The sequence below is a fragment of the Dama dama genome, chromosome 19, assembly GCF_033118175.1.
Source record: "Dama dama isolate Ldn47 chromosome 19, ASM3311817v1, whole genome shotgun sequence".
Classification (NCBI taxonomy): domain Eukaryota; kingdom Metazoa; phylum Chordata; class Mammalia; order Artiodactyla; family Cervidae; genus Dama; species Dama dama.
Window position 1 is genome coordinate 37385694 of NC_083699.1, and position 23353 is coordinate 37409046.

General features: G+C 38.8%; 1 protein-coding gene across 3 annotated transcripts in view; it reads right to left on the reverse strand.

Moving 5' to 3' along the window:
- C19H3orf70 (chromosome 19 C3orf70 homolog) overlaps positions 1-23087 on the reverse strand; it is a 112834-nt gene extending 89747 nt beyond the window's left edge. Inside the window, exon 1 of one of the 3 annotated variants that reach the window (XM_061166741.1) lies at positions 22797-23087. In XM_061166741.1, the coding sequence (XP_061022724.1) occupies positions 22797-22944 (148 nt within the window). In that variant the 5' untranslated portion in view covers positions 22945-23087. Of the gene's footprint in view, positions 1-6889; positions 7051-22748 lie in introns of those variants that run through there. The other 2 variants (XM_061166740.1, XM_061166742.1) reach the window with 2 other exon arrangements.
- Positions 23088-23353: the final 266 nt, after the last annotated feature.

Sequence of the window (23353 nt, forward strand, 5' to 3'; positions counted from 1 at the left end):
TTGAGGAAGGCTTTCTTACCTCTCCGTGCTACTCTTTGGAACTCTGCATTCAAATGGCTGTATCCTTCCTTTTCTCCTTTGCCTTTAGCTTCTCTTTTCTCAGCTATTTGTAAGGCCCCCTCAGAAACCCATTTTTCCTTTTTGCATTTCTTTTTCTTAGGATAATGTCTCAACAAACGCGTGTTCTCTCTTACCAAAGGACAAGGAAAGAAATAGCCCAGCATAATGTAAAACTCTTAGACAGTAATCACTCTACTCCAGGCAAATATCAGAGAAAATACTGTGTACTGTACCCTGATTCACAACAAACTGTGGAAAATTCTGAAAGAGATGGGAATACCAGACCACATGACATGCCTCTTGAGAAATCTGTATGCAGGTTAGGAAGCAACAGTTAGAACGGACACAGAACAACAGACTAGTTCCAAATAGGAAAAGGAGTACGTCAATGCTGTATATTGTCACCCTGCTTATTTAACTTATATGCAGAATACATCATGAGAAATGATGGGCTGGATGAAGCACAAGCTGGAATCAAGATTGCCAGGAGAAATATCAATAACCTCAGATATGCAGATGATACCACCCTTATGGCAGAAAGCAAAGAAGAACTAAAGAGCCACTTGATGAAAGTGAAAGAGGAGAGTGAAAAAGTTGGCTTAAAGTTCAACATTCGGAAAACTAAGATCATGGTATTTTGGGGGGCTCCAAAATCACTGAAGATGGTGACTCCAGCCATGAAATTAAAAGACACTTACTCCTTGGAAGGAAGGTTATGACCATCCTAGACAGCATATTAAAAAGCAGAGACATTACTTTGCCAATAAAGGTCCATCTAGTCAAGGCTATGGTTTTTCCAGTAGTCATGTATGGATATGAGAGCTGGACCATAAAGAAAGCTGAGTGCCGAAGAATTGATGCTTTTGAACTCTAGTGTTGGAGAAGACTCCTGAGAGTCCCTTGGACTGCAAGGAGATCCAACCAGTCCATCCTAAGGGAGATCAGTACTGAGTGTTCATTGGAAGGACTGATGTTTAAGCTGAAACTCCAATACTTTGCCCACCTGATGCAAAGAACTGACTCATGGGAAAAGACCCTGATGCCAGGAAGGATTGACAGCAGGAGGAGAAGGGGACGACAGAGGATGAGATGGTTGGATGGCATCACCAACTCAATGGAGATGAGTTTGGCTAAATACCAGGAGTTGGTAATGGACAGGGAGGCCTGGCATGCTGCAGTCTACGGGGTCGCAGAGTCAGGCACTACTGAGCGACTGAACTGAACTGTACCCTGATTCATGACAGCAAAGGCCAGGAAAGCGGGAAGACGACAGACTTCTATACTTCACAGATTCTAATGAGATATCTCAACACTCTGAACAGGTAAAATCAGAAACCGGGTGGAAAGACAGAATGAGGTCATCTCCACCATGGTGTCAGTAGAGACCACATGGAGAACCCCAACTGCCACCCAGCAGTAACAGAAAGCAGCCCCTCCATTCAGTGTCAAAGAGGCAGCACTTTCCTTACTCTGCTAGAGTAGTACCAAGAAAGTCAGTAAAAAATAGGTTTAAGATCCAGAATCTTATAACAATAAGAATGTCCAGGTTTCAACTGAAAATCAGTAGTCATAGCAAGAAAACAAGAACTCAAACTAAATGAGAAATGACAGCAAATGCCAACACCAAGATGACAGAGATATTAGAATTATCTGACAAGGAATTTAAAACAGAATGACTTTTCAATGCTTCAGTGAGTCATTACAAAATGCTTGAAACAAAGAAAAATATAGAAAGTCTCAGAAATCATCTCAAAGAGACAGAAGAATAAACAACCAAACAATATGAGAACTGAAAAATACAATAACCAAAATAAAAATCCCCGTGAATAGGCATCAACAGGAGAATGGAAGAGGAAAGTTTCAATGAACTGGAAGAAAGAATAATAGAAATTACCCAATTTTAACAGAAAGAAAATATTCCCAAAAAGAATGAACAGAACTTCAGGTGTTACAGGATTATAATAAGTAAAAAAAAAATTAACATTCATTTTATTGATGTCCCAAAAGGACAGGACAAAACAGGTAAGGTTGCAAAAGCAGAAGAAATAATGGCTGAAAACTTCCTGAATTTGACTGGAAACATAACCTACAAGATTAAAGGGCTGAGCAAATCTCAAATAAGACAAATCCAAAGAAATCAGGTCAGCCCATCATATTCAAACATCTGATAACCAAATGAACAGAAAAAAAGTCTTAAAGGGAGCCAGAGAAAAACAACTCCTTACCTAGAAGGGAAAAATAATTCAAACAACATTGGATTTATCATCAGAAGGAAGTACAACGACTTTTTTTCAAGTGCTAAAAGAAAAGAACATAAATCAAGAATTCAGATCAGTTCAGTTGCTCAGTTAAGAATTATATACCCAGTAAACACATCCTTCAGGAATAAAGGAAAAATCAAGACATTCTGAAATGAAGGAAAGCTAAGAGAACTGTCACCAACAGACCTGCTGTGAAAGAACGGCTTAAGTGAAAGTTTAGTCACTCAGTCGTGTCCAGCTCTTTGCAACTTCATGGACTGTAGCCTACCAGGCTCCTCTGTTCATGGGATTTCCCAGGCAGAGTACTGGAGTGGGTTGATATTTCCTTCTTTCTAAACACAAAGGCAACAATAAAAGAAGGAACTTCTGAAAATCAGAGAAAACACAATAGAAAAAAAAAGTAGATATATTCCTTTTCCTACTGAATTTTCTCAGTTATGTTTGACAGTTAAAACAGAAATTATAATCCTGTCTGATATGATTCTAAACATGTGGAAGAAATACTTTATACGGTTATACTATAAATGGGTTGAGGACGAGGGATATAAAGGGAAGTAAGGTTTCTATTTTTATTTATTTTGGGGGGCTCCAAAATCACTGCAGATGATGACTGCAGCCATGAAATTAAAGGATGCTTGATCCTTGGAAGATATGTTATGACCAACCGAGACAGCATATTAAAAAGCAGAGACATTAATTTGCAACAAAGGTCTGTGTAGTCAAAGCTATGGTTTTTCCAGTGGTCATGTACAGATGTGAGAGTTGGACTACAAAAAAAGCTGAACGCCGAAGAATTGATGCTTTTGAACTGTGGTGTTGGAGAAGACTCTTGAGAGTCCCTTGGACTGCAAGGAGATTCAACCAGTCCATCCTAAAGGAAATCAGTCCTGAATATTCACTGGAAGGACCGATGCTGAATCTGAAGCTCCAGTACTTTGCCCACCTGATATGAAGAACTGACTCACTGGAAAAGACCCTGCACTAAGACATAGCAATTCTAAATATGTGTGCAGCAAACAACAGAGCTGCAACTATATATGAAGCAAAAACTGTCAGCCCTGAAAGGAGTAAAAGCCAAATCCATAACCAATACAAGACATCAACAATCCTTTTCAACAAATGACAGAAAATACTAGAAAGCAAACAACAATGTACTAAATAACACAAGTAACCAGAAGAATCTAACAGACATTTATAGAACACTTCACCTAACAGAATACCCATATTTTTTAAGTAAATGATTCTTGGACCAGTTGTTGTTGTTTATCTGCTAAGCCATGTCCAACTCTTAGCGACCCCATGAACTGCAGCAAGCCAGGCTTCCCTGTCCTTCACTATCTCCTAGAGTTTGCTCAAACTCAAGTCCATTGATTCAGTGATGCCATCCAACCATCTCATCCTCTGGGGCCTTCTTTTCCTTCTGCCCTCAATTTTTCCCAGCATCAGGGTCTTTTCCAATGAGTTGGCTCTTCGCATCAGGTGGCCAGAGTATTTGTGCTTCAGCATCAGTCCTTTCAGTGAATTTTCAGGACTCATTTCCTTTAGGATTGACTGGCTTGATCTCCTTGCTGCCCAAGGGACTCTCAAGAGTCTCCTACAGCACAGTTCAAAAGCATCAATTCTTTGATACTCAGCCTTCTTTATGGTCCAATTCTCCCATCTGTACATGACTACTGGAAAAACTACAGCTTTGACTATAAGGACTTTTTCAGCAAAGTGATGTCTCTGCTTTTTAATATGCTGTATAGATTTGTCATAGCTTTTCTTACAAGAAGCAAGCATCTTTTAATTTCATGGCTGCAGTCACCATCTGCAGTGATTTTGGAGCCAAAAAAAATAGTCTGTCACTGTTTCCATTTTATCCACATCTATTTGCCATGAAGTGATGGGACCGGATGTCATGATTTTAATTTTTTAATGTTGAATTTTAAGCCAGCTTTTCACTCTCCTCTTTCACCTTCATCAAGGGGTTCTTAAATTCCTCTTTACTTTCCACCATTAGAGTGGTGTCATTTGCATATCTGAGGTTATTGACATTTCTCCCGGTTTTAAAAGAATTAAAATTACACAAAATGTGTTCTATGATTAAAATGAAAAACCAAGTAACAAAAATATATCAAGAAAACCTCCAAACACCTGGAAACTAAACAATGCTGCTGCTGCTAAGTCACGTCAGTCGTGTCCAACTCTGTGTGACCCCATAGACGGCAGCCCACCAGGCTCCCGTCCCTGGGACTCTCCAGGCAAGAATACTGGAGTGGGCTGCCATTTCCTTCTCCAGTGCATGAAAGTGAAAAGTGAAAGTGAAGTCGCTCAGTCGGGTCCGACTCTTCGTGACCCCATGGACTGTAGCCTACCAGGCTCCTCCATCCATGGGGTTTTCCAGGCAAGAGTACTGGAGTGGAGTGCCATTGCCGTCTCCAAACTAAACAATACTTCTAAATAATCCATGAATCAGAAAGATATATCAAGAGAAATCAAAACATGAGCTTAATGAAAGCTAAAATAAAACATATCAAAATTGTGGTGCACACCTAAAGCAATGTTGAAATGGATTTTTATAAGAATAACTGCATACATTAGAAAAGAGGAAAAGCCTCAAATCAGTCATCTAAGTTCCCACATTTAAGATTCTTAAAAAGTGGGCAGCACAAAATAAACTCAAAGCAAGCAAAAGAGAAGGAAGGACAAAATAAAGATGAGAGAAGAAATCAATGACAAAGAACACAGAAAAATAATAGAGAAAATAAATGAAACAAAAGAGCTAGTTCTGCAAACAGGTCAATAAAATTAACAGACCTCTAGCAAGACTGATGGGTACCCTGGTGGCTCAGATGGTAAAGAATCCACCTACAGTGCAGGAAACCTGGGTTCAATCCCTGAGTCAGGAAGATCCCCTGGAGGAGGGCGTGGCAACCCACTCCAGTATTCTTGTCTAGAGAATGCCATGGACAGAGAAGCCTGGCGAGCTACAGTCTGTGGGGTTGCAAAGACATGACTGAGCAACTAAGCACATATGCAGCAAGACTGATAAACAAAATAAAGAAAAAAGACACAAATTACCAGTACCAGGAATGAAGCAGAGTATATGACTAAAGACCATTCAGACATCAAAATATAATTAGGGAATACTACAAACAACTCTGCACACACAAATTTGACAACTTAGAATGAAATGGATCAATTCCTCAAAAATTACAAACTACCACAACTCACCCATTGGCACTAATTTGAATATCATTTAATAAGGAAACTAAATTATTAATTTAATTTTTTAGGCTTTTTATTGAAGTACAGTTGATTTCTAATGTTGTGTTAGTTCCTGGTTACAGCAAAGAGATCCATATATATATATATATATATATGTATATAAATAATATTTTTCAGATTCTTTTCAATTATAATTTATTACAAGACACTGAATATAGTTTCCTGTGCTATACAGTGTTGAAATAGTAATTTTAAAAATTTCCAGACCCAGATGACTTCACTAGAGAAATCCACTAAATATTTAAGAAAAATAAGCATCAATTCTAAACAAGTTCTTTCAGAAAATAGGCTAGGAATAAAAAACTCCCAATTCATTGTATAAAACTAGTATTACTATTACCCTGATATCAAAACCACACAAAGACAGTCTAAAAAAGAAAACTACACACTAACACTCCTCATAAGTATAGACATAAAGATCCTTCACAAATTATCAACAAACAGAATTCAGCAATATATCAAAAGAATTACACACCATAACCAAGTGATGCTTATTCCAGGGGTGCAAAGCTGACATATCTGACAAAATGTAATACTTATTCATAATAACAACTTTGATAAAACAGGAATAGAAAGGGATTTTCTCAATAAAAAGACACCACAAAAAATCTAACACTATCATTGTACTTAAAGATGAAAAATCTAATGCTTCCCTCTTAAGGAGAAAAGAACAAGGCACAGATATCTGTTCTTATTCAACATAGTTCCAGAAGTTCTAGCCAGTGCAACAAAGCAAGAAAAGGGGGAAAGTGAAAAGTCATATGAATTGGAGGCAGAAAACATAAATAAAACTGTCCCCACCTGCACATGAAATGACTGTCTAAACAGAAAATTCCTCCCCAAATTTTTTTTAACTCTTGGAACTAATAAGTGAGTTCAACTAGGCCAAAATAAACTGAATGAAAAATGAAAATCACTTACATTTTTATATCCTAGCAATAAACATATACAAGCAATAAATTTGGCAATAAACACCAAGATTAAAAACTCAATACATTTGTAATTTTTTAAATTGTAAATGTGAATGAGTGAAAGTCACTCAGTCGTGTCCAACTCTTTGCAACCCTATGGACTATAGCCTGCCAGGCTCCTCTGCCAGGCAAGAATACTGGAGTGGTTAGCCATCTCTTCTCCAGGAGATCTTCCCAATCCAGGGATCGAATCCAGGTCTCTCACACTGCAGGCAGATTGTAAATAGTTATGTATGATTCAAACAAAATATATACAGGACTTATATGCTAAAAATTATACAATGTTGATCAAAGAAATCAAAGACTTAAATAAATGGAGGAACATACCATGTTCACAGAACAGAAGATTCAACACAGGAAAGATTTTTAACTCTCCCAAAGGTGACTTCAGAGAAGGCAGTGGCAACCCACTCCAGTACTCTCGCCTGGAAAATCCCATGGACAGAGGAGCCTGGGAGGCTGCAGTCCACGGGGTCGCGAAGAGTCAGACACGACTGAAGCGACTTAGCAGCAGCAGCAAAGGTGACTTACAGGTTTATCACAATTCTTAACAAAATCCTAACAAGAGTTATGTATTGTGTGGCCAAAAAGTTCATTCGGTTTTTTTTGGCGGGGGGGGAACACTGTACGGAAAAACCCAAACCAATGTCTTAGCCAACCAACAGACACAGAAAATGTTATTCTACAATTCATATGGAAAAGTAAAGCAACTAGAATAGCTAAAACAGTTCTGAAAAAAACAAAAAGCAAAGTAGGAAGAACCAGTCTACCAGGTTTAAAGACAGACACATTTTATCGCTACAGTAATCCACGCTGTGGTAGCAGGAGAGGAACAGACACACAGATCAGTGGGACAGAATAGAGAGTCTAGAAACAGACTATACAACATGTTTTTTGACAAAGGTGCAAAAAGCAGCTCAATAAAGGAAAGACTGCCTTTTCAAGAAATACTGCTGAAGCAATTTGGACATCCACAGGCAAACAAAAACAAACAAAAGAAGCCACAAAACCTTGATCTAAAATGGACACCTTATACAAAAACTCAAAATGGATCACAGACTTAAATGTAAAACTAAAATCTGTAATACCTTTAAGAAAAAATACAGGAAAAAATCTTTAGGATCTCAGGTTAAGAAAAGAGTTCTAAAAAGCACCAAAAGCATCATCTATAAAAGGAAAATTTCATAAACCTGATTCATCAAAATTCTTAAATTCTGATCCACAAAGGACTCTGTAAGAGGATGAAAAGACAAGCTACAGAACTATGAGAAAATGTGAACTACTGCTCTGACAAAAGACCAGTACACAGAATATATTAAGAACTCTCAAAGCTCAACAGCAAAAAAAAAAAAAAAAAAAAACACCAATTAAAGAGGAATAAAAGAAGTCTCTTCAGCAAATAGTATTGGAACGACTGGATATAAACATTCAAAAGCAAACAAATCTAAACATAAAGACTTTTTACTCTTCACATACATTAACCCAAAATGAATCACAGGCCTAAATGTAAAATGCAAAACTATAAAACTCCTAAAAGATAACAAAGGAAAAAACCTAGATGACCTTGGCTATGGTGATGCCTTTTTAAATATAACACCAATTAAAGAAAAAAAAATTTTTTAATAAATAAATAAATATAACACCAAAGACATGATCCATGAAAAAAATAACTAATAACCTTGATTTTTTTAAAATTAAAATCTTCTGCTCTGTGAAAGAAAATACAAAGAGAATTAGAAAACAAGTCACAGACTGGAAGAAAATATTTGAAAAACACACACATGGAATGGCCCACATTTGGAACACTGACACCACCAATGCTGGACAGGGTGTGGAGCAACAGCAACTCTCATATATTTCCAGTGGAAATGAAAATAATACAGTCACTTTGGAAGACAGACTCTTACCATACAATCCAGCAATAACACTCCTTGGTATTTATTTACACAAAGGAGTTGAAAACTTACAGTCACACGAAAACCTGCACACAGATGTTTATGGCAGCTTTCTTCATAACTGCCAAAAATTAGAAGCAACCAAGATGTCCTTTAGTAGATGAATGAAGAAACTGTAGTATACAAGACCCCAGAGAGCCAAAACAATCTTGAGAAAGAAGAACAAAGCTGGAGGTACCATGCTTCCTGGCTTCAAACTATACTTCATTCTTGGTGATGGTTCTTTCAGATTTGATGTCAAAAGCAAAAATTAAGAAGTGGGAATACATCAAACTAAAAAGCTTATGCAGAGGAAAGGGAACCATTAACAAAATGAAAAAGTAACCTTCCCAATGGGAGAAAATACCCACAAATCATAAACTGATTATGGGTTAATATCTAAAATATATAATGAACTCACTAAATTCAATACCAAAAATAATCTGGTTTAAAAATGGGCAAACAATCTGAATAGACCTTTTTCCAAAGACGACATATAGATGGTCAACAAACACATGAAAAGGAGCTCAACATCACTAATCATCAGGGGAATGCAAATCAGAACAAAAATGAGATGTCACCTCACACCTGCTAGAACAGCTGTTATTAAAAAACACCCAAGAAATAACAAGAAATAAGTGTTGGTGAGGCTGTGGAGAAAAGGGAACCACTGTGTGCTGTTGGTGGGGATGAAAACTGGTGCAGCTGCTATTGAAAACAGTATGAAGGTCTCTCAAAAAATTAAACACAGAACTACATATGATCCAGCAATTCCACCTCTGGGTGTGTATTTGAAGAAAATGAAAACGTTGACTTGGAAAGATACACGCACCCCCTGTTCACTGCAGCATTATTTACAATTGCTAAGACACTGAAATAATCTAAGTGTCCACCAGCAGATGAATCAATAAAGAAAATGTGCTATATGTGCGGAATATTATTCAGTCATAAAAAAAGAATGAAAGCTTGCTATTTGTGACAACATGGATAGACCTTGAGGGCATTACAGTAAGTGATATAAGTCAAATAGAAGAAGACAAATACCATATATTCTCACTTACACGTGGATTAAAAAAAAAAAAAACCTGAAAACTCACAGGTACAGGGAACAGACCGGTGGTTGCCAGAAGCATGGCAGTGAGAGAATGGGGCAAAATGAGTGAAGATGATCAAAATGGCCAAATTTCAGTTATAAAATAAACTATCATTAGGGATGCATGAGTGCTAAGTTGTTTCCGTCATATCCAACTCTGCGACCCTATAGACCATAGCCTGCCAAGCTCCTGTGTCCATGGAATTCTCCAGGCAAGAATACTGGAGTGGGTTGTCATGCCCTCCTCCAGGGGATCTTCCTGACCCAGGGATCAAAACCACGTCTTCTATGTCTCCTGCACTGGCAGGTGGGTTCTTTACCATTAGCACCACCTGATAATTGGGAATAGCTGTTTCAGTTATTATAACTATTATAATAGTTAATAATACTCTATTGTATATTTTCAAGTTGCTACCAGAGTACATCTTAAATTAAAAGTTCTCAGCATAGGAAAAAAATCTGTAACTATGAATGGTGATAGATCTTAACTAGACTTACTGCGATGATCATTTCACTTTATACACAAGTACTGAATCACTATGCTGTACCCCTGAAACAAATGTCAGTTATACTTCAATTTACTTTTGTAAAATAATAATTAAAAAAAAAAAAAAACTGTGGTATATCCAGGTGATGGAATATTATTCAGCACTAAAAAGAAGTGAGCTACCAAGCCATGAAAGGACATGGAGAAATGCACATTAATAAGTGAAAGCAGTCAGTCTGAAAAGACTATATACTGTATGATTCCAACTATATGACATTCTGGGGAAAATAAAACAACAGAGACAATGAAAAAAATCAGTGGTTTCCAAGGGGAGGGGTGAAAGAGTGCACAGGGTATTTTTAGAGCAGTGAAAACACTCTGTATGATATTATAAATGATGCATGTATGTCATTATTGTCCATATTCATAGAATGTACAATACCGAGAGTGAAGCCTAAGGTAAACTGTGGACTTTTGATGATTATGATGTGTCAGTATAGGTTCATCCTGGGTTAAAAAAAAATGTACAATTCTGATAAATAATAATGGACAAGGCTATGCACATGTGGGGGCAAAACATGGGAAAGTTCCATACCTGCCTCTTGATATTGCTGTAAACCTAAAACTGCTCTTAAAAGTCTTAAAAATTAAAGACACTTCACCAAAGAGGATATACAAATGGTGAATAAGCACACCAATGTTAACCATCAGGTAAATGCAAATTAAAATCAAAATGAGTGATCAGTACACATCTATCAGATCACTAAAATAAAAACAGCAGACCATCAAACACTGACAGGAAATGTGGTTAAGAAACTGGATCACTCATACATTGCTGGCAGGAATATAAAATGGTATGGTAACCATGGAAAACAATTTAGCAGTTTCTTAAAAAACTAAATGTGCAACCTCCACATAACCAAGCATTTGTGCTTCTGGGCATTTATTTCAGAAAAATGAAGGCTTTTGTTCACACAGTAAACCATACACAAAGGTTTACAGCAGGCTTATTTATAATAACTAAAAACTAGAAACAACCCAGGTGTCCTTCAGTGGGTGAACGGGTAAACAAAGTGTGGTACATGTACAGCATGGAACACTACTCAGCCATAAAAAGGAACGAGCTATTGATATATCCAACAAACAGAATGAATCGCCAAGAGTTATTACGCTAAGTGAAAAAAGTCAATCCCCAAAGGTTACATAACATATGATCTGTTTATATAACATCCTGGAAATGACAAAATTAAAGAAATAGAGAACAGATTAGTAATTGGCAGGGATTAATTAGTGGCCGGTGCAGAAGGGAATGTGAGAATGGCTACAAAGAGGTAACATGAGGTATCCTTGCAATGCTGGAACTGTTCCTGAACCTATCTGTATCAATGTCAATTTCCTGGTTGTGATATCATACTACAGTTCTGTGAAATGCTACCACTGGTCTCACAGAATATGTGAGACCTCTGTATTACTTCTCACAGCTGTATGTGAACCTACAAGTTATCTCAAAATTAAAAGTTTAATTTAAAAAAGATGAAAAAAGTATACCTGAAATTGATCCAAATCAGAAATAAATGAACCCAACTGACAACATGACGAAGAAGACAACATAAGAAGAAAATTAACTCAAGAAACTTTTGAACAGAGTGTTCTGACTACATACATCCTTCCCAGGATACATTCTATCTTGAACTTTAAGTCATCAATCTGTTGTTGGTAGTGAAACCAAAATAATAATTCCTAAACTATTTTATGGGTAGCTGAAAATAGAAGAAATGAGTAAATATTATGATATAATGGAAACCAGGGTTTTTACCCACAGAGAAGGCAGGCACAACTATGGAATGGGGAAAGATGAAAGAGACACACAATTTTCAAGTCTGTCCACTGAAAGTAACATGCAGTAGCATCCCAGCAGAAATAAACACATTAAAAACCCAGATAACGGTTTCCATACCATTCTTCACCGAAAGGAACATAGATTTCTTGGAAAATTGACTCATTTCTGGCCTGGGGTGAGGAAATTACTAGGTAAGTCTGGAATATCTTGTTTCAGAAAGCAGTAAAGTAAAATGATAGGGACATGTCAAAAGGTCACAAAGCCAGCTTGAAGAAGCTCTGTGATTCACACAGACTCTGCAGTCAATACTAAAATCATAGGGTTAAAGTTTATTGGGGAACAGGATATTCACTCAGTGTCAAAGTATCACTCCACAGTTACTTATTCCTACTAAGTGATTAAAATAACTACAAAAAAAGTAACAAAGGAGAAACAATATGTCTATACTGACAGATACACCACCCTTATGCGAGAAAGTGAAGAAGAACTAAAGAACCTCTTGATGAAAGTGAAAGAGAAGAGTGAAAAAGTTGGCTTAAAGCTTAACATTCAGAAAACTAAGATCATGGCATCTGGTCCCATCACTTCATGGGAAATAGATGGGGAAACAGTGGAAACAGTGGCTGAATTTATTTCGGTGGGGCTCCAAAATCACTGCAGATGGTGACTGCAGCCATGAAATTAAAAGACGCTTACTCCTTGGAAGGAAAGTTATGACCAACCTAGACAGCATATTAAAAAGCAAAGACATTACTTTACCAACAAAGGTCTGTCTAGTCAAGGCTATGGTTTTTCCAGTGGTCATATATGGATGTGAGAGTTGGACTATAAAGAAGGCTGAGAGCAGAATAATCAATGCTTTTGAACTGTTGGAGAAGACTCTTAAGAGTCCCTTGGACTGCAAGGAGATCCAACTAGTCCATCCTAAAGGAGATCAGTCCTGGGTGTTCATTGGAAGGACTGATGTTGAAGCTGAAACTCCAATACTTTGGCCATCTGATGCGAAGAGCTGACTCATTGGAAAAGACCCTGATGCTGGGAAAGATTGAGGGCGGGAAGAGAAGGGGACAACAGAGGATGAGATGGTTGGATGGCATCACCGACTCAATGGACACGGGTTTGGATGGACTCCGGGAGTTGGTGATGGACAGGGAGGCCTGGTGTGATGCGGTTCATGGGGTTGCAAAGAGTCGGACACAACTGAGCAACTGAACTGAATTGAACCCTACACAAGTAGAACACCATGACTTATGTCTCCTCCTATAATGCTATACAAGGGATACAACAGCACCAATTTAATAACTAGGCAAAAATTTTTAACCTAAATCTAATAAGGCAAATTTAAAACATGGGATATACTACAGACAGTTAATCTGGACTCTTCAAAAACTTCAATACCACCCAAAAAAGTATGATTATTCTAGAACGTTTAAAGGGGAGACTGAAGTGATACAATAATGAAATGTGATACATGAATGTTTTTATTCCACTAATTTTATTTATTTCACTTGTTAAACCATTTTACTGAGGTAAGACTGACACAGAAAAAGCTGTACAGATTTAATACATAAAATTTGATGAGTGCAGAGATAAGTATACACTTGTGAAACAATCACCACAATCTATGCCATTAAAATATCCATGTGATATATATGAATTCTGATTGGCTCTTGAATTGAAAAGTCAGCTATAAAATTAATTTTTTGACAATTAAGGAAACTGTATGTTAGATGGTGTTGCTGATTTCGTGTTACCATCTTAAGTGTGATTAGTATTGTGATTCATAGGAAGATGAGAGGTATGCTGAAATATTTAGATGAAATATCATGTCAGCAACTTTTAAATGGCTTAAGAAAAAAAGCACATATATGTGCATGTGTGTGTGCAGACAGAAAGAAAAAACAAATTGAGTCTAACAGACACAAAATACCACAATTATTACACAAAATACCAAATTATTACAAAACTCCTGGTGTTTTCATTTCACTAAAGGTCTTTTTAAATGAGATACAGAGGAAGAAACAACATTCTATATCACACCAAGAATCTAGTTTTAAATGGGCAAAAAAGCACTAGGGAGGTTAAAAAATTTGTCCTGAACGGACTTTTTCAGGGCATTGTGCAGACACAGCTGGAGAGATTTATTGTAGCTGCTGACCACTTCAGACATTGCACATTTTTGGTAGTGTGCTTGGAGAAGGAAATGGCAGCCCGCTCCAGTATTCTTGCCTGGAAAATCCCATGGACTGCAGAGCCTGGTAGACTATCGTCCATGAGGTTGCAAAGAGTCAGACATGACTGAGCGACTTCACTTTCACTTTACAGAATACTGCTAAATATTAGAATATTGAAGAACAAACCAACAACAAGAACAAAAGAAACACAAAATGAAAATTCTGTGAATTTTAGTAAAGTAACTTGCAAAAACAATTAAATCTACTTTGTCCACCATTCTAGCAGCCAGGGCTCCTCCTAAAAAAGCATAGTTTTATACACTTTGCAACCACTCCAAAAGCCTTCATGTTGCATATAACTAGCACTTTGCCATTTTCTACACAAAATCAATATTCCAAATGATAGCTAAGTATTGTTACAGGATAGCAATCATTAAAGTTAGTATGTGCAGCTTCACTTCAACAACTTTAAAATATTCTGATCATTTGAAATGTATTAACCCATGTTTGATATGATACTTCTGTATTAACTGGTATATCTAACTAACCAGAACTATCCACTGCTTAACAATGGTGGAAAAGAGGATAGAGCAGGGGAGTGGAAGAGCACAACATAAAATTCCAAGATAAAAAGTAGATAATTATCACAAAGTAGTTATTATGAAATAGACCTTTCTACAATGAGGACAACTAAAAAATTTGATTTCTAAACGTCATACTAGCCAAAATGTATGTTTTTTACCATCCATGTTGTGTTGAAGTGTGTAACTGAACAAATGAGTATGGTTACAAAGTGAATTCCAGATTAACCAGGACACTTGTGCAAGGAGAAGCAGTTGGAGTTTGGGTTTTTGACATATCACCACTATGATAGTACAACTATGTTATTATCCCCGTATTAAAAATGATGAAACTGAAAGAGGGAAGTTAAGTAACTTCCCCCAAACCACGTAACTCGTCAGTGGGCAGAGCCAGGATTCAAACACAAAGTCCAATTCCAGAGCCTGTCCCTGGGATGACTATACTATCTAGTATTTCCATCACTTGTTTTCAGGAGGGGCTGATGCTGAACACCTGCACTAAGTACTCTGCTTATGTCATTTAATCTTCACAACAGCCCTGTGAAGGAGGATTTTTATTCTTATTTTTCAGAAGAGAACACTGAAGCTGAGAAAGGTTGAGTAACCTATCCGAAGTTATCCTGCCAATGAATGGAAAAACCAAGATTGAACTCAAGCATGTCTGACTCCACAGCCCTCACTCTTTCTACGACCACACTCTGCCCTCACATTTTATATATCAAACACTTTATTTTTTGAGAAAGCGTATCTTCTTCTAGATAACTGTTAGTTTAAGTTAAATATATGTCCCCATGTTTATTTGGAATTAATAACACCTAATTTCTCTGAAGATATTCTTTCTTGTGAATTGATGAGGTTCCACAACATGAGAGGACAAACTTAAACTGAGGGTGTCATAAGGCAGGGAATTATCATAAAAAGGTCCTCAAAAGCTATTTGGTTCAAATGTTTTAAAGTTCAACAGGCTTGGAAACCAGTAATAATTAACAGTACACATGCAAAGCTCACCGAAAGAGGTTTGCACTAGTTAGGGATCATCTGAAGATATGATATGACTGAAACTTCATATTATACAAATACATCATTAAATATCTTTTCTTTAACTTTTCACTTTGTATTGGAGTATAACCAATTAACAATGTTGTGATGGTCTCAGGTGAAGCAAAGGACTCAGCCATACATATACATGTACCCATTCTCCCCCAAACTCCCTTCCCATCCAGGCTGCCACATAACATTCAGCAGAGTTCCCCGTGTTATACAGTAGGTCCCTGTCGGTTATCCATTTAAAATATAGCAGTGTGTACATGTAGATCCCAAACTCCATTAAATGCTTTTTAAAAGCATAGTTGTACAGTTTGCAAACACTCCAAAAAGTTCATATTGCATATAATTGCCCTTCTCTTAAAACAAGAAACTATTCTTATTTTTACTTATTTACTTAAATCCTCCTTGTTCCAAAGAAAATTTTAAAGAGCTGAAATCCTCCTCACTGTACCCTGAGCAGAACCAAGAAACTCAGAGCCTGGTTACCAGCTGGTCTGTGAGATTCTAATACACTGACTACATGTGGCCAGGGCTACTTCGCGGGACCTCCAGCAAGTTTCCACCTAAAAAATGAGGATAATAACAATATCTACTTCACAAGGCTGTTGTGAAGTGTAAATGAGCTAACACATGCAAAAAGTTACAATTGTGCCTGCATATAAACAACAAGTGTGCTATCTATTATCGAAACACCACTTAGATGGAAAAACACCTATTAGTTTTCTCTATCTCTGGATAAAAGATTTGAGGAGACTCAGAAACTGACTTCACCTCTGCACCGGCTAACACCTGTGTCCTCTTCCTTTAACTACCAGACATGGAAAGAGGCCTCATTAGAAGAAAAAAGCTTCAGCTGGCTCCTCCATCTAATCAAACTACCACTCCCTTTTTTGCCAGTTTTCACTGTCAGACATCTCAAATATATTTTCTGTAGCTTCTTTTACTGATATGCCTGAGCCATCCCTTGGGAAAACCAGCTGGCATTACCCCGGGGAAGTCAGAACTTGATTTGGGGGAGTTGAGCAGAAGCAGGAAAATAGAACAAATAGAGTAATGCAAAAACCACAATGCTAATATACTACCTAGTGGAGAGAACTATACTTGCCCCAAGGTCCTCAGAGTTAAATCCTCTCATCAGCTTTCTTTCCCTATAGGACATATAAAAACAGGAAGCCAAATTATAACCAAACATTTGCTGAGATAGTCCAGTCACAGGACCAGACATTTAAGCTTCTAGGCAGTGCCACCTCCTCTGAACAGTGCTGGGAAAAAACACTTCCAAATTCTGCCTCTCCTACTCCCATTTTTCTGTAATTCTATGCTGCCCATCCACCTTCTGCTTTAACAGTCTTTCTTTAGATATGTTAATATCATCTATTAGAACTACATCAAGTCCCACTCTTCCTGCTTTCAACCTGAAAGAGACATCTTTTAAGATGTCTTCTGCAGAAAACTGAGCTCACCTATTGTGTGATTTTATTAAGCCAATAAAGCTGAGTTCTGCTGGTGGTACAGACATCGCATCACATACATGACCCCACTTCTACCTATCCATCTCCCCTCACCCCCAACACCCTCTCATCACTTTCTCTGATAGTTCTTAACTTGGATTTCACTCCCTACCATATTCAGGGATCTCTTTACAGTTCCCATGCTTCTCTACTTCACTATGGCAGTTGATACAATTTGCCACCTATTTCTTAAAACTTTCCCCACCACTGGTTTTAACAAAGCCAAAAAACTGTTTTTTAAAGAGCAAAAATGGATTTGGCTCATTAACTTTAAATTGCTGTAGAGTACCTATCGTGGTTAAGACTCCAGGTCCAAGAATCAGACAGACAAGACTTCAAATCCAGCTTCTACTCCTTACCAGCTACATGCCCAAGGGAAAGTTACTTGACTTCTTTAAGTCCTTCTCCTTCACTATAGAATGGACATAATAACATAATTGGTTATTGAGTGCTTAGCATAATCAGCTTACTCTGGCACAAAGTAATCACTCAATAAATATTAACTGCTATCTTTGTGTCCTAATTCTCATATCCTGGCATTTTATTCTTCTCTACCTTGAAGAATTCATGATCTCAAATAGCTATGCTATAATTAAGTATATTCCTTAAGTTATTGTTGCAAAACTAAACTTTTCATCCTCTTCTTCAGTAACAAACAAAAAAAAATCACTATTTCTAGTTTCACCAATATCTAAGAAATAACCTGCTGAAAACGGATTTCATCTTCATATTCTTTCTTAAAACACTCCTTTCTCTTGGCCTCTGTAATACCATGCTTTCCAGATTTTTCTTCTTTGGCCATCTCTTCTTAGACTCAATTGCCAGCTCATCCTCCTGTAACTAGCCTCTAAATGTTTAGTGTTCTAAAGGGAAAGCCTAAAGGGTTTATTCATTTCTCATACTGTAGCCTCTCCATTGACAATCTAATCTATAAAGAAGTGAATGATTTCCATATTATCTCCAGTGCAGACTTCTCCAAGTTCTATATCCTCTATACCCAAATGCCTACTGACATCACCATGCAATGACAAAGCAACAGAAACTCAATAGATACAAAATTGCATTCATGGTCTTTGTGGATTCATGATTCCATAATCATCCAACCCTAGTTCTTCTTCAGTATTTGGTTGTCAGTGAATGAACAGCATCACCATCCATCCAGGCTGCATAAGGCAAAATTCTAGAATCCTAGAAGCTATCCTTTATAACTATCCTCTTCCTCCCCCTCCAAATCTAATCTATTCCAATTTCCATTAAATAGACATTGTTGCATGAATTTCAACCTATTTTTTTCACTAGTATGAAAATATTCTCCCATACTGATTTCATTCCCCCACTACTCATTTTTACCATTATAATGCCAAGGTCTCTAGCAACTGGAACTTCCCCACTGTGCAGTTCATCCCTCCCTAACACCTCAACAATCAAATTTCTTATTTCTTCTAACATTCTATCTACTCCAGTCACAAAGAAAGCTACTTTACAATATCTACATATGATTTATTGTTTACCATCCCTCTTCCCTAGCCAAGCCACGTCTTTTCCTCTCTCAAAACTCTTCTTGGAATCCTTCATTGTTAATTCAACCCAATACCACTCCTTACTAAGAAAAAAAAATAAAGGTTCAGATCCAGGGCCATAGTTTATTCAGCCCAATAATCTATCTCTGACAGAGACATTAATAGAACATACCTAGTTTTCATCACAGACATAGTCCTCAAAATCGATTACCCAAATATAACAATTATTTCCTTTACACCAAGCACTGCATCTGTCAACATATACACAGTATGTGTCTTTCATGAACAGGTATGTACCTGCAGCCTTTTCTACTTCATAAGGTTATAAATTTCACAAACTCAACATCAACCATATAAAACTGAATTTCCTTTATTTGTTCTGAATTTCCTCTCTCAATCATCTCAAGGTAGTCCTCCTGGTTTAATATTTACCAATTTGGTGAACAAGTTGATCATTTTTCAGCCATATCATTTGTGATTTTAAAGGAATGCAAAAATAAATATAGGATGAATCACACCCTTACACTCTGCTTATGGGACATGATCCAGCTATATTCATACCTGTGTTCCTAGTTTCCCTAATAATGTCTCATAAAGAGAAAGTGCTCAATGCATGTTCACCAAAATTAAAAGAATTCTATTTAGGACTGATGTTGTGTTCATGAAGTCCAAAAGAAGTAGAACTTCTCAAATGTGTTAACTCTGCTTCTCTTAAAGAAAAATAATATTTGGGCTTAAAAAAGGTAGAAAGAATTGATGTCTCATACAGGTGAGGAGACTGAACAGGGCAGCTGGCTGCTCTAAATGAACTGAAGCTATTCTGGGATGTGATCACCAAACCACCAGCAGCAGAGGAAGCATGGAATCCCAGAAGCCTGCCAAAGACTGAAAAGAGCAAATAAATGCAGGCTTGATTTTAAAAACAAATAGAACTGCTAATGGTCCAGTATACTCAATGTCAGTCCTTTCTAAATTCAGATTATTTTAAAAGTAGCTACTAATCACTTAGAAAAGAAAATGTTAAGCATTTGTGGAATCAAGCTGCGCTACACTCAAATAATTTCCTTAATTGTGTTTTAGAAGAGTATGTTTACAGATAGACATCATATATCAAAAAGACACAAAAGTAGTATGTTGGGAGAATTTCAACAAAGTATCTGATCAGATTCTCACTAAACCAATATAGATAAGATAAACAGAAGGTGGATGAAGGTATAATAAGGTGTGTGTGTGTGTGTGTGTGTGTGTGTGTGTGTGCGCTCAATCGCTCAGCCATGTCCAACTCTTTGCGACCCCACAGGGACTATAGCCCACCAGACTCCTCTGTCCATGGAATTTTCCAGGCAAGAACACTGGAGTGGGTTGCCATTTCCTACGCCAAATTATCTTCCTGACCACCCAGGGATTGAACTCGCATTTCTTGGTCTCCTGCATTGGCAGGCAGATTATAGCTGAAACCCCTGGGAAGCCCAATTAGGTAGTGAGGTAATTGTTAAAACGATCATAACAACAGAGTGCTCATTAATGAACTGTTATGAACCTGAAAGCCAGTTCAGGACTTTCATCTGTGGTCTTCTCCTGTTTAACAATTTTATCAATAAGGAAAGAGGAAAATATATGGAAGGGATCTATTTAAGTGATCTGTGAGCAGCCATATCCAAATATATATGTATAATTGTGAGATAGGCAAGCGCTCTAAATTGCCACAAATGTAAAACACACACACAAACAAAAAAGAGGCTTAATGGCTTAGTTCACAGCAAGCTTAGTTCAATCTGACAACAACAAGCTCAATATGATGTGGAAGGAAAAAAAGCTAATGTGATGCTAGCTGCAGCAGTAGTATCTCAAACACAGGCGATATCAGTCCTGCTTAATTGTGGACAGATCTGGGACACAACTGGGATATGGTGTACCCTTCTAGGAGTAACCATCTTCATAGGATCATAACCATATTGGCATATGTTCAGAATAGAAAAACCAGGATGTTTAGGGGCCTGAACACCATTAAAGGAAAGGCAGAAAAGAATGGTGGTGGTTTAGTCCCTCAGTCATGTCCGATTCTTGCTGCCCCATGGACTGCAGCCCACCAGGCTCCTCTGTCCATGCGATTTCTCAGGCAAGAATACAAGAGTGGACAGCCATTTCCTTCTCCAGGGGATCTTCCTGACCCAGGGATCAGACCCTGGGATCGAATCCATGTCTCCTGCACTGTCAGGAGGATTCTTTACCACTGAGCCACCTGGGAAGCCCATAGAAAGGAATGGAGATTTATAAACAGGACAAGACAATGCTTGAGAGGAAAACAATGGCTACCCTCATTCAGTAATTCAACAAATGTGAATTACAAACCTATTTCAGGCCAGATGCTATGACTAGAGACAGGGTAAAAAAGTATACATCATGTGTATATGTGAAGAGTTGAAACAGACAGGATCTAAAAAAGCTTAAGACTGTTGTATATAATTTCATAAGGTAGAAATGGGAGGTGTAGGAAGAAATTCCAATGTAACTGATTTTAGCTCCATATAAGGAAGAGCATTTTTAAGAGTCAAAGCTGTCTAATGAAGGAAGAGGCTGCCTGAGAAGATGGCAAGGTTCCCATCAGTAATGGTGTACTCAAAGGGGAGACTACCGAAATAAGACAGGCACTGAACTGGACCATCTTTAACGCTCCTCACAATTCACACTATGACTTTTTCTATACTTCCACAGGAAATGGACTCACCAGAGTCACCCTACTTGTGTATTCTAGCATCATAGGTTTCCCACAGTTGTCACTTTCAACTCTTCACCTTATCCCCCACTTAAGCAATGCCATACAATTAGGAATGGAGCTGAGAGCAATAGGAATAATTGCTCAATAATGAGATATAGGACGAAACAGACCCAACAGTACACAGAATGCAAAAAATCAATACTGTTCAATGTGTCTTGCATTTGTAAAGGAAATGTAAGACTTCTCTATCCCTGAAGTCATAAATTTAAAATATTTTATTATGTTCAATTAATATAAGCCAGGATCTGTTACGTACTGCATCTCTTGTTGGGAGCCATTTTTTTCTAACCAACGAAGAAAAAATAATTTTAAGATCACTTTGAGAATCTGTATCCTAAATGAGCACTCCAAACCCTCTATTATAAGGTTATGTGGAAACTAAGTTTAGAATGCATTTCTAAAAAGAAATAATTCATCAGATATAGCAGGCCAAATACCATAAACTAATCAAATTGTGAAATTCTGATTAAATGGCCACTTAAATCTATTTTAAAAATCGCAGGCAGGATAGACATAAGAGAAAAGGTCTAGACCATTTAGTTCTACAAATTACTTTAAGATCACTGAAGCTTACTTTCGTTCATTTTATTTTTGCAATTTTAGAACAGTCTCTATAATACACTGGCTTTATACGCTGGAACTGGGTATTCAAGGAGTTCACCCTTCCAAACTGTTAATATTAACTTCTTGGAAGCAGTCCCTCACTCTTCAGCGCTTTTTCAATCTGAATACAAGAAATGGGCTACGATTCCAAATCCAAGGGTTCTCTTTCTTTTAAATAGCAGCCCGTTAAGATAAAAGTGAAAAAAGAAAGAGGTGCACCTTTTAACCACCAACCCTGAAAAAAAGACTTCCCCTCCGGTTGTCGTCAACTCTGACGGCTGTCTACCCTTTCTCCACACGCGCCTGGTCTTTTCGGTTTAAAAAGAAAACAGGGGGGGGGGGGGGGGGGGGAAATACACCCCAGTTTTCCTGGGACGGAGAGACCCCTTTTGCAGAAGTGGCTAAAAAGGTAGGTTTCCCACAGATTTCATCTCGTTGCCAAGGCAGCGCCGACCCGACTCGTCTAGCGCGAGGACCGTTCCCGCCGCCCGGACCCCACGGCGGCCCCGGCCCAGCCAGGCGCCCCCCAGGCCGCACAGTCCCTGCTACGACCGCGGACGGCCCCGCGGGAGCCCTGGGGACCGCGGAGAGAGGCGAGGAGACGTGGCTCGACTTACAGTGACACCACCCGAGGTGACAGCACCAGTGCAGCTTGAAGCACTTGCCGTGGCTGTGCGTGGCGCAGATGGAGAGCCCGTCGCACGGCTGGAAGTCGGGTCTGCGGGCGGCGCAACTCCGCGCCAGGGCCTGAGCCTCGTCCACTTTCTCGCTCTTCCAACCGCGCTCGGGCGCCGGCGCCGCGGCCGCACTCATTTCCTCTCCCTCCGCGGAGCCGAGACCCGGGGCTCGGTCGGAGCGGCGTCTGGGCGGGCAGGAAGCCGAGGCGGGCACAGCGCGGGCCGGGAGTCAGGCCAGCGCTTGGAGGTGGCGGTAGCAGAGCTGGCGGCGGCGGCGGCGGCGCAGCGGTCCCTCAGGCTCGCAGAGGAGCCGCCCCGGGCGCTGCGACCGGGGGCTGGGCCTGCCGCCGCCTTCCCTCCCTCCGCCGTGGCGCGCGCCGCGCCCCACGTGCACACGCACGCGCACACACGCGCGTTGGCCTCGGCGGACGCCACGAGTCCCTCCGCCAGCCCCGCCTCCTCACACACGGCTGCTCACACACGCTCGGCGGCCCCGTGGCCGCCGCACACTCAGCCACTCAGCCCCCGTAGGCTGGCCTCCACGG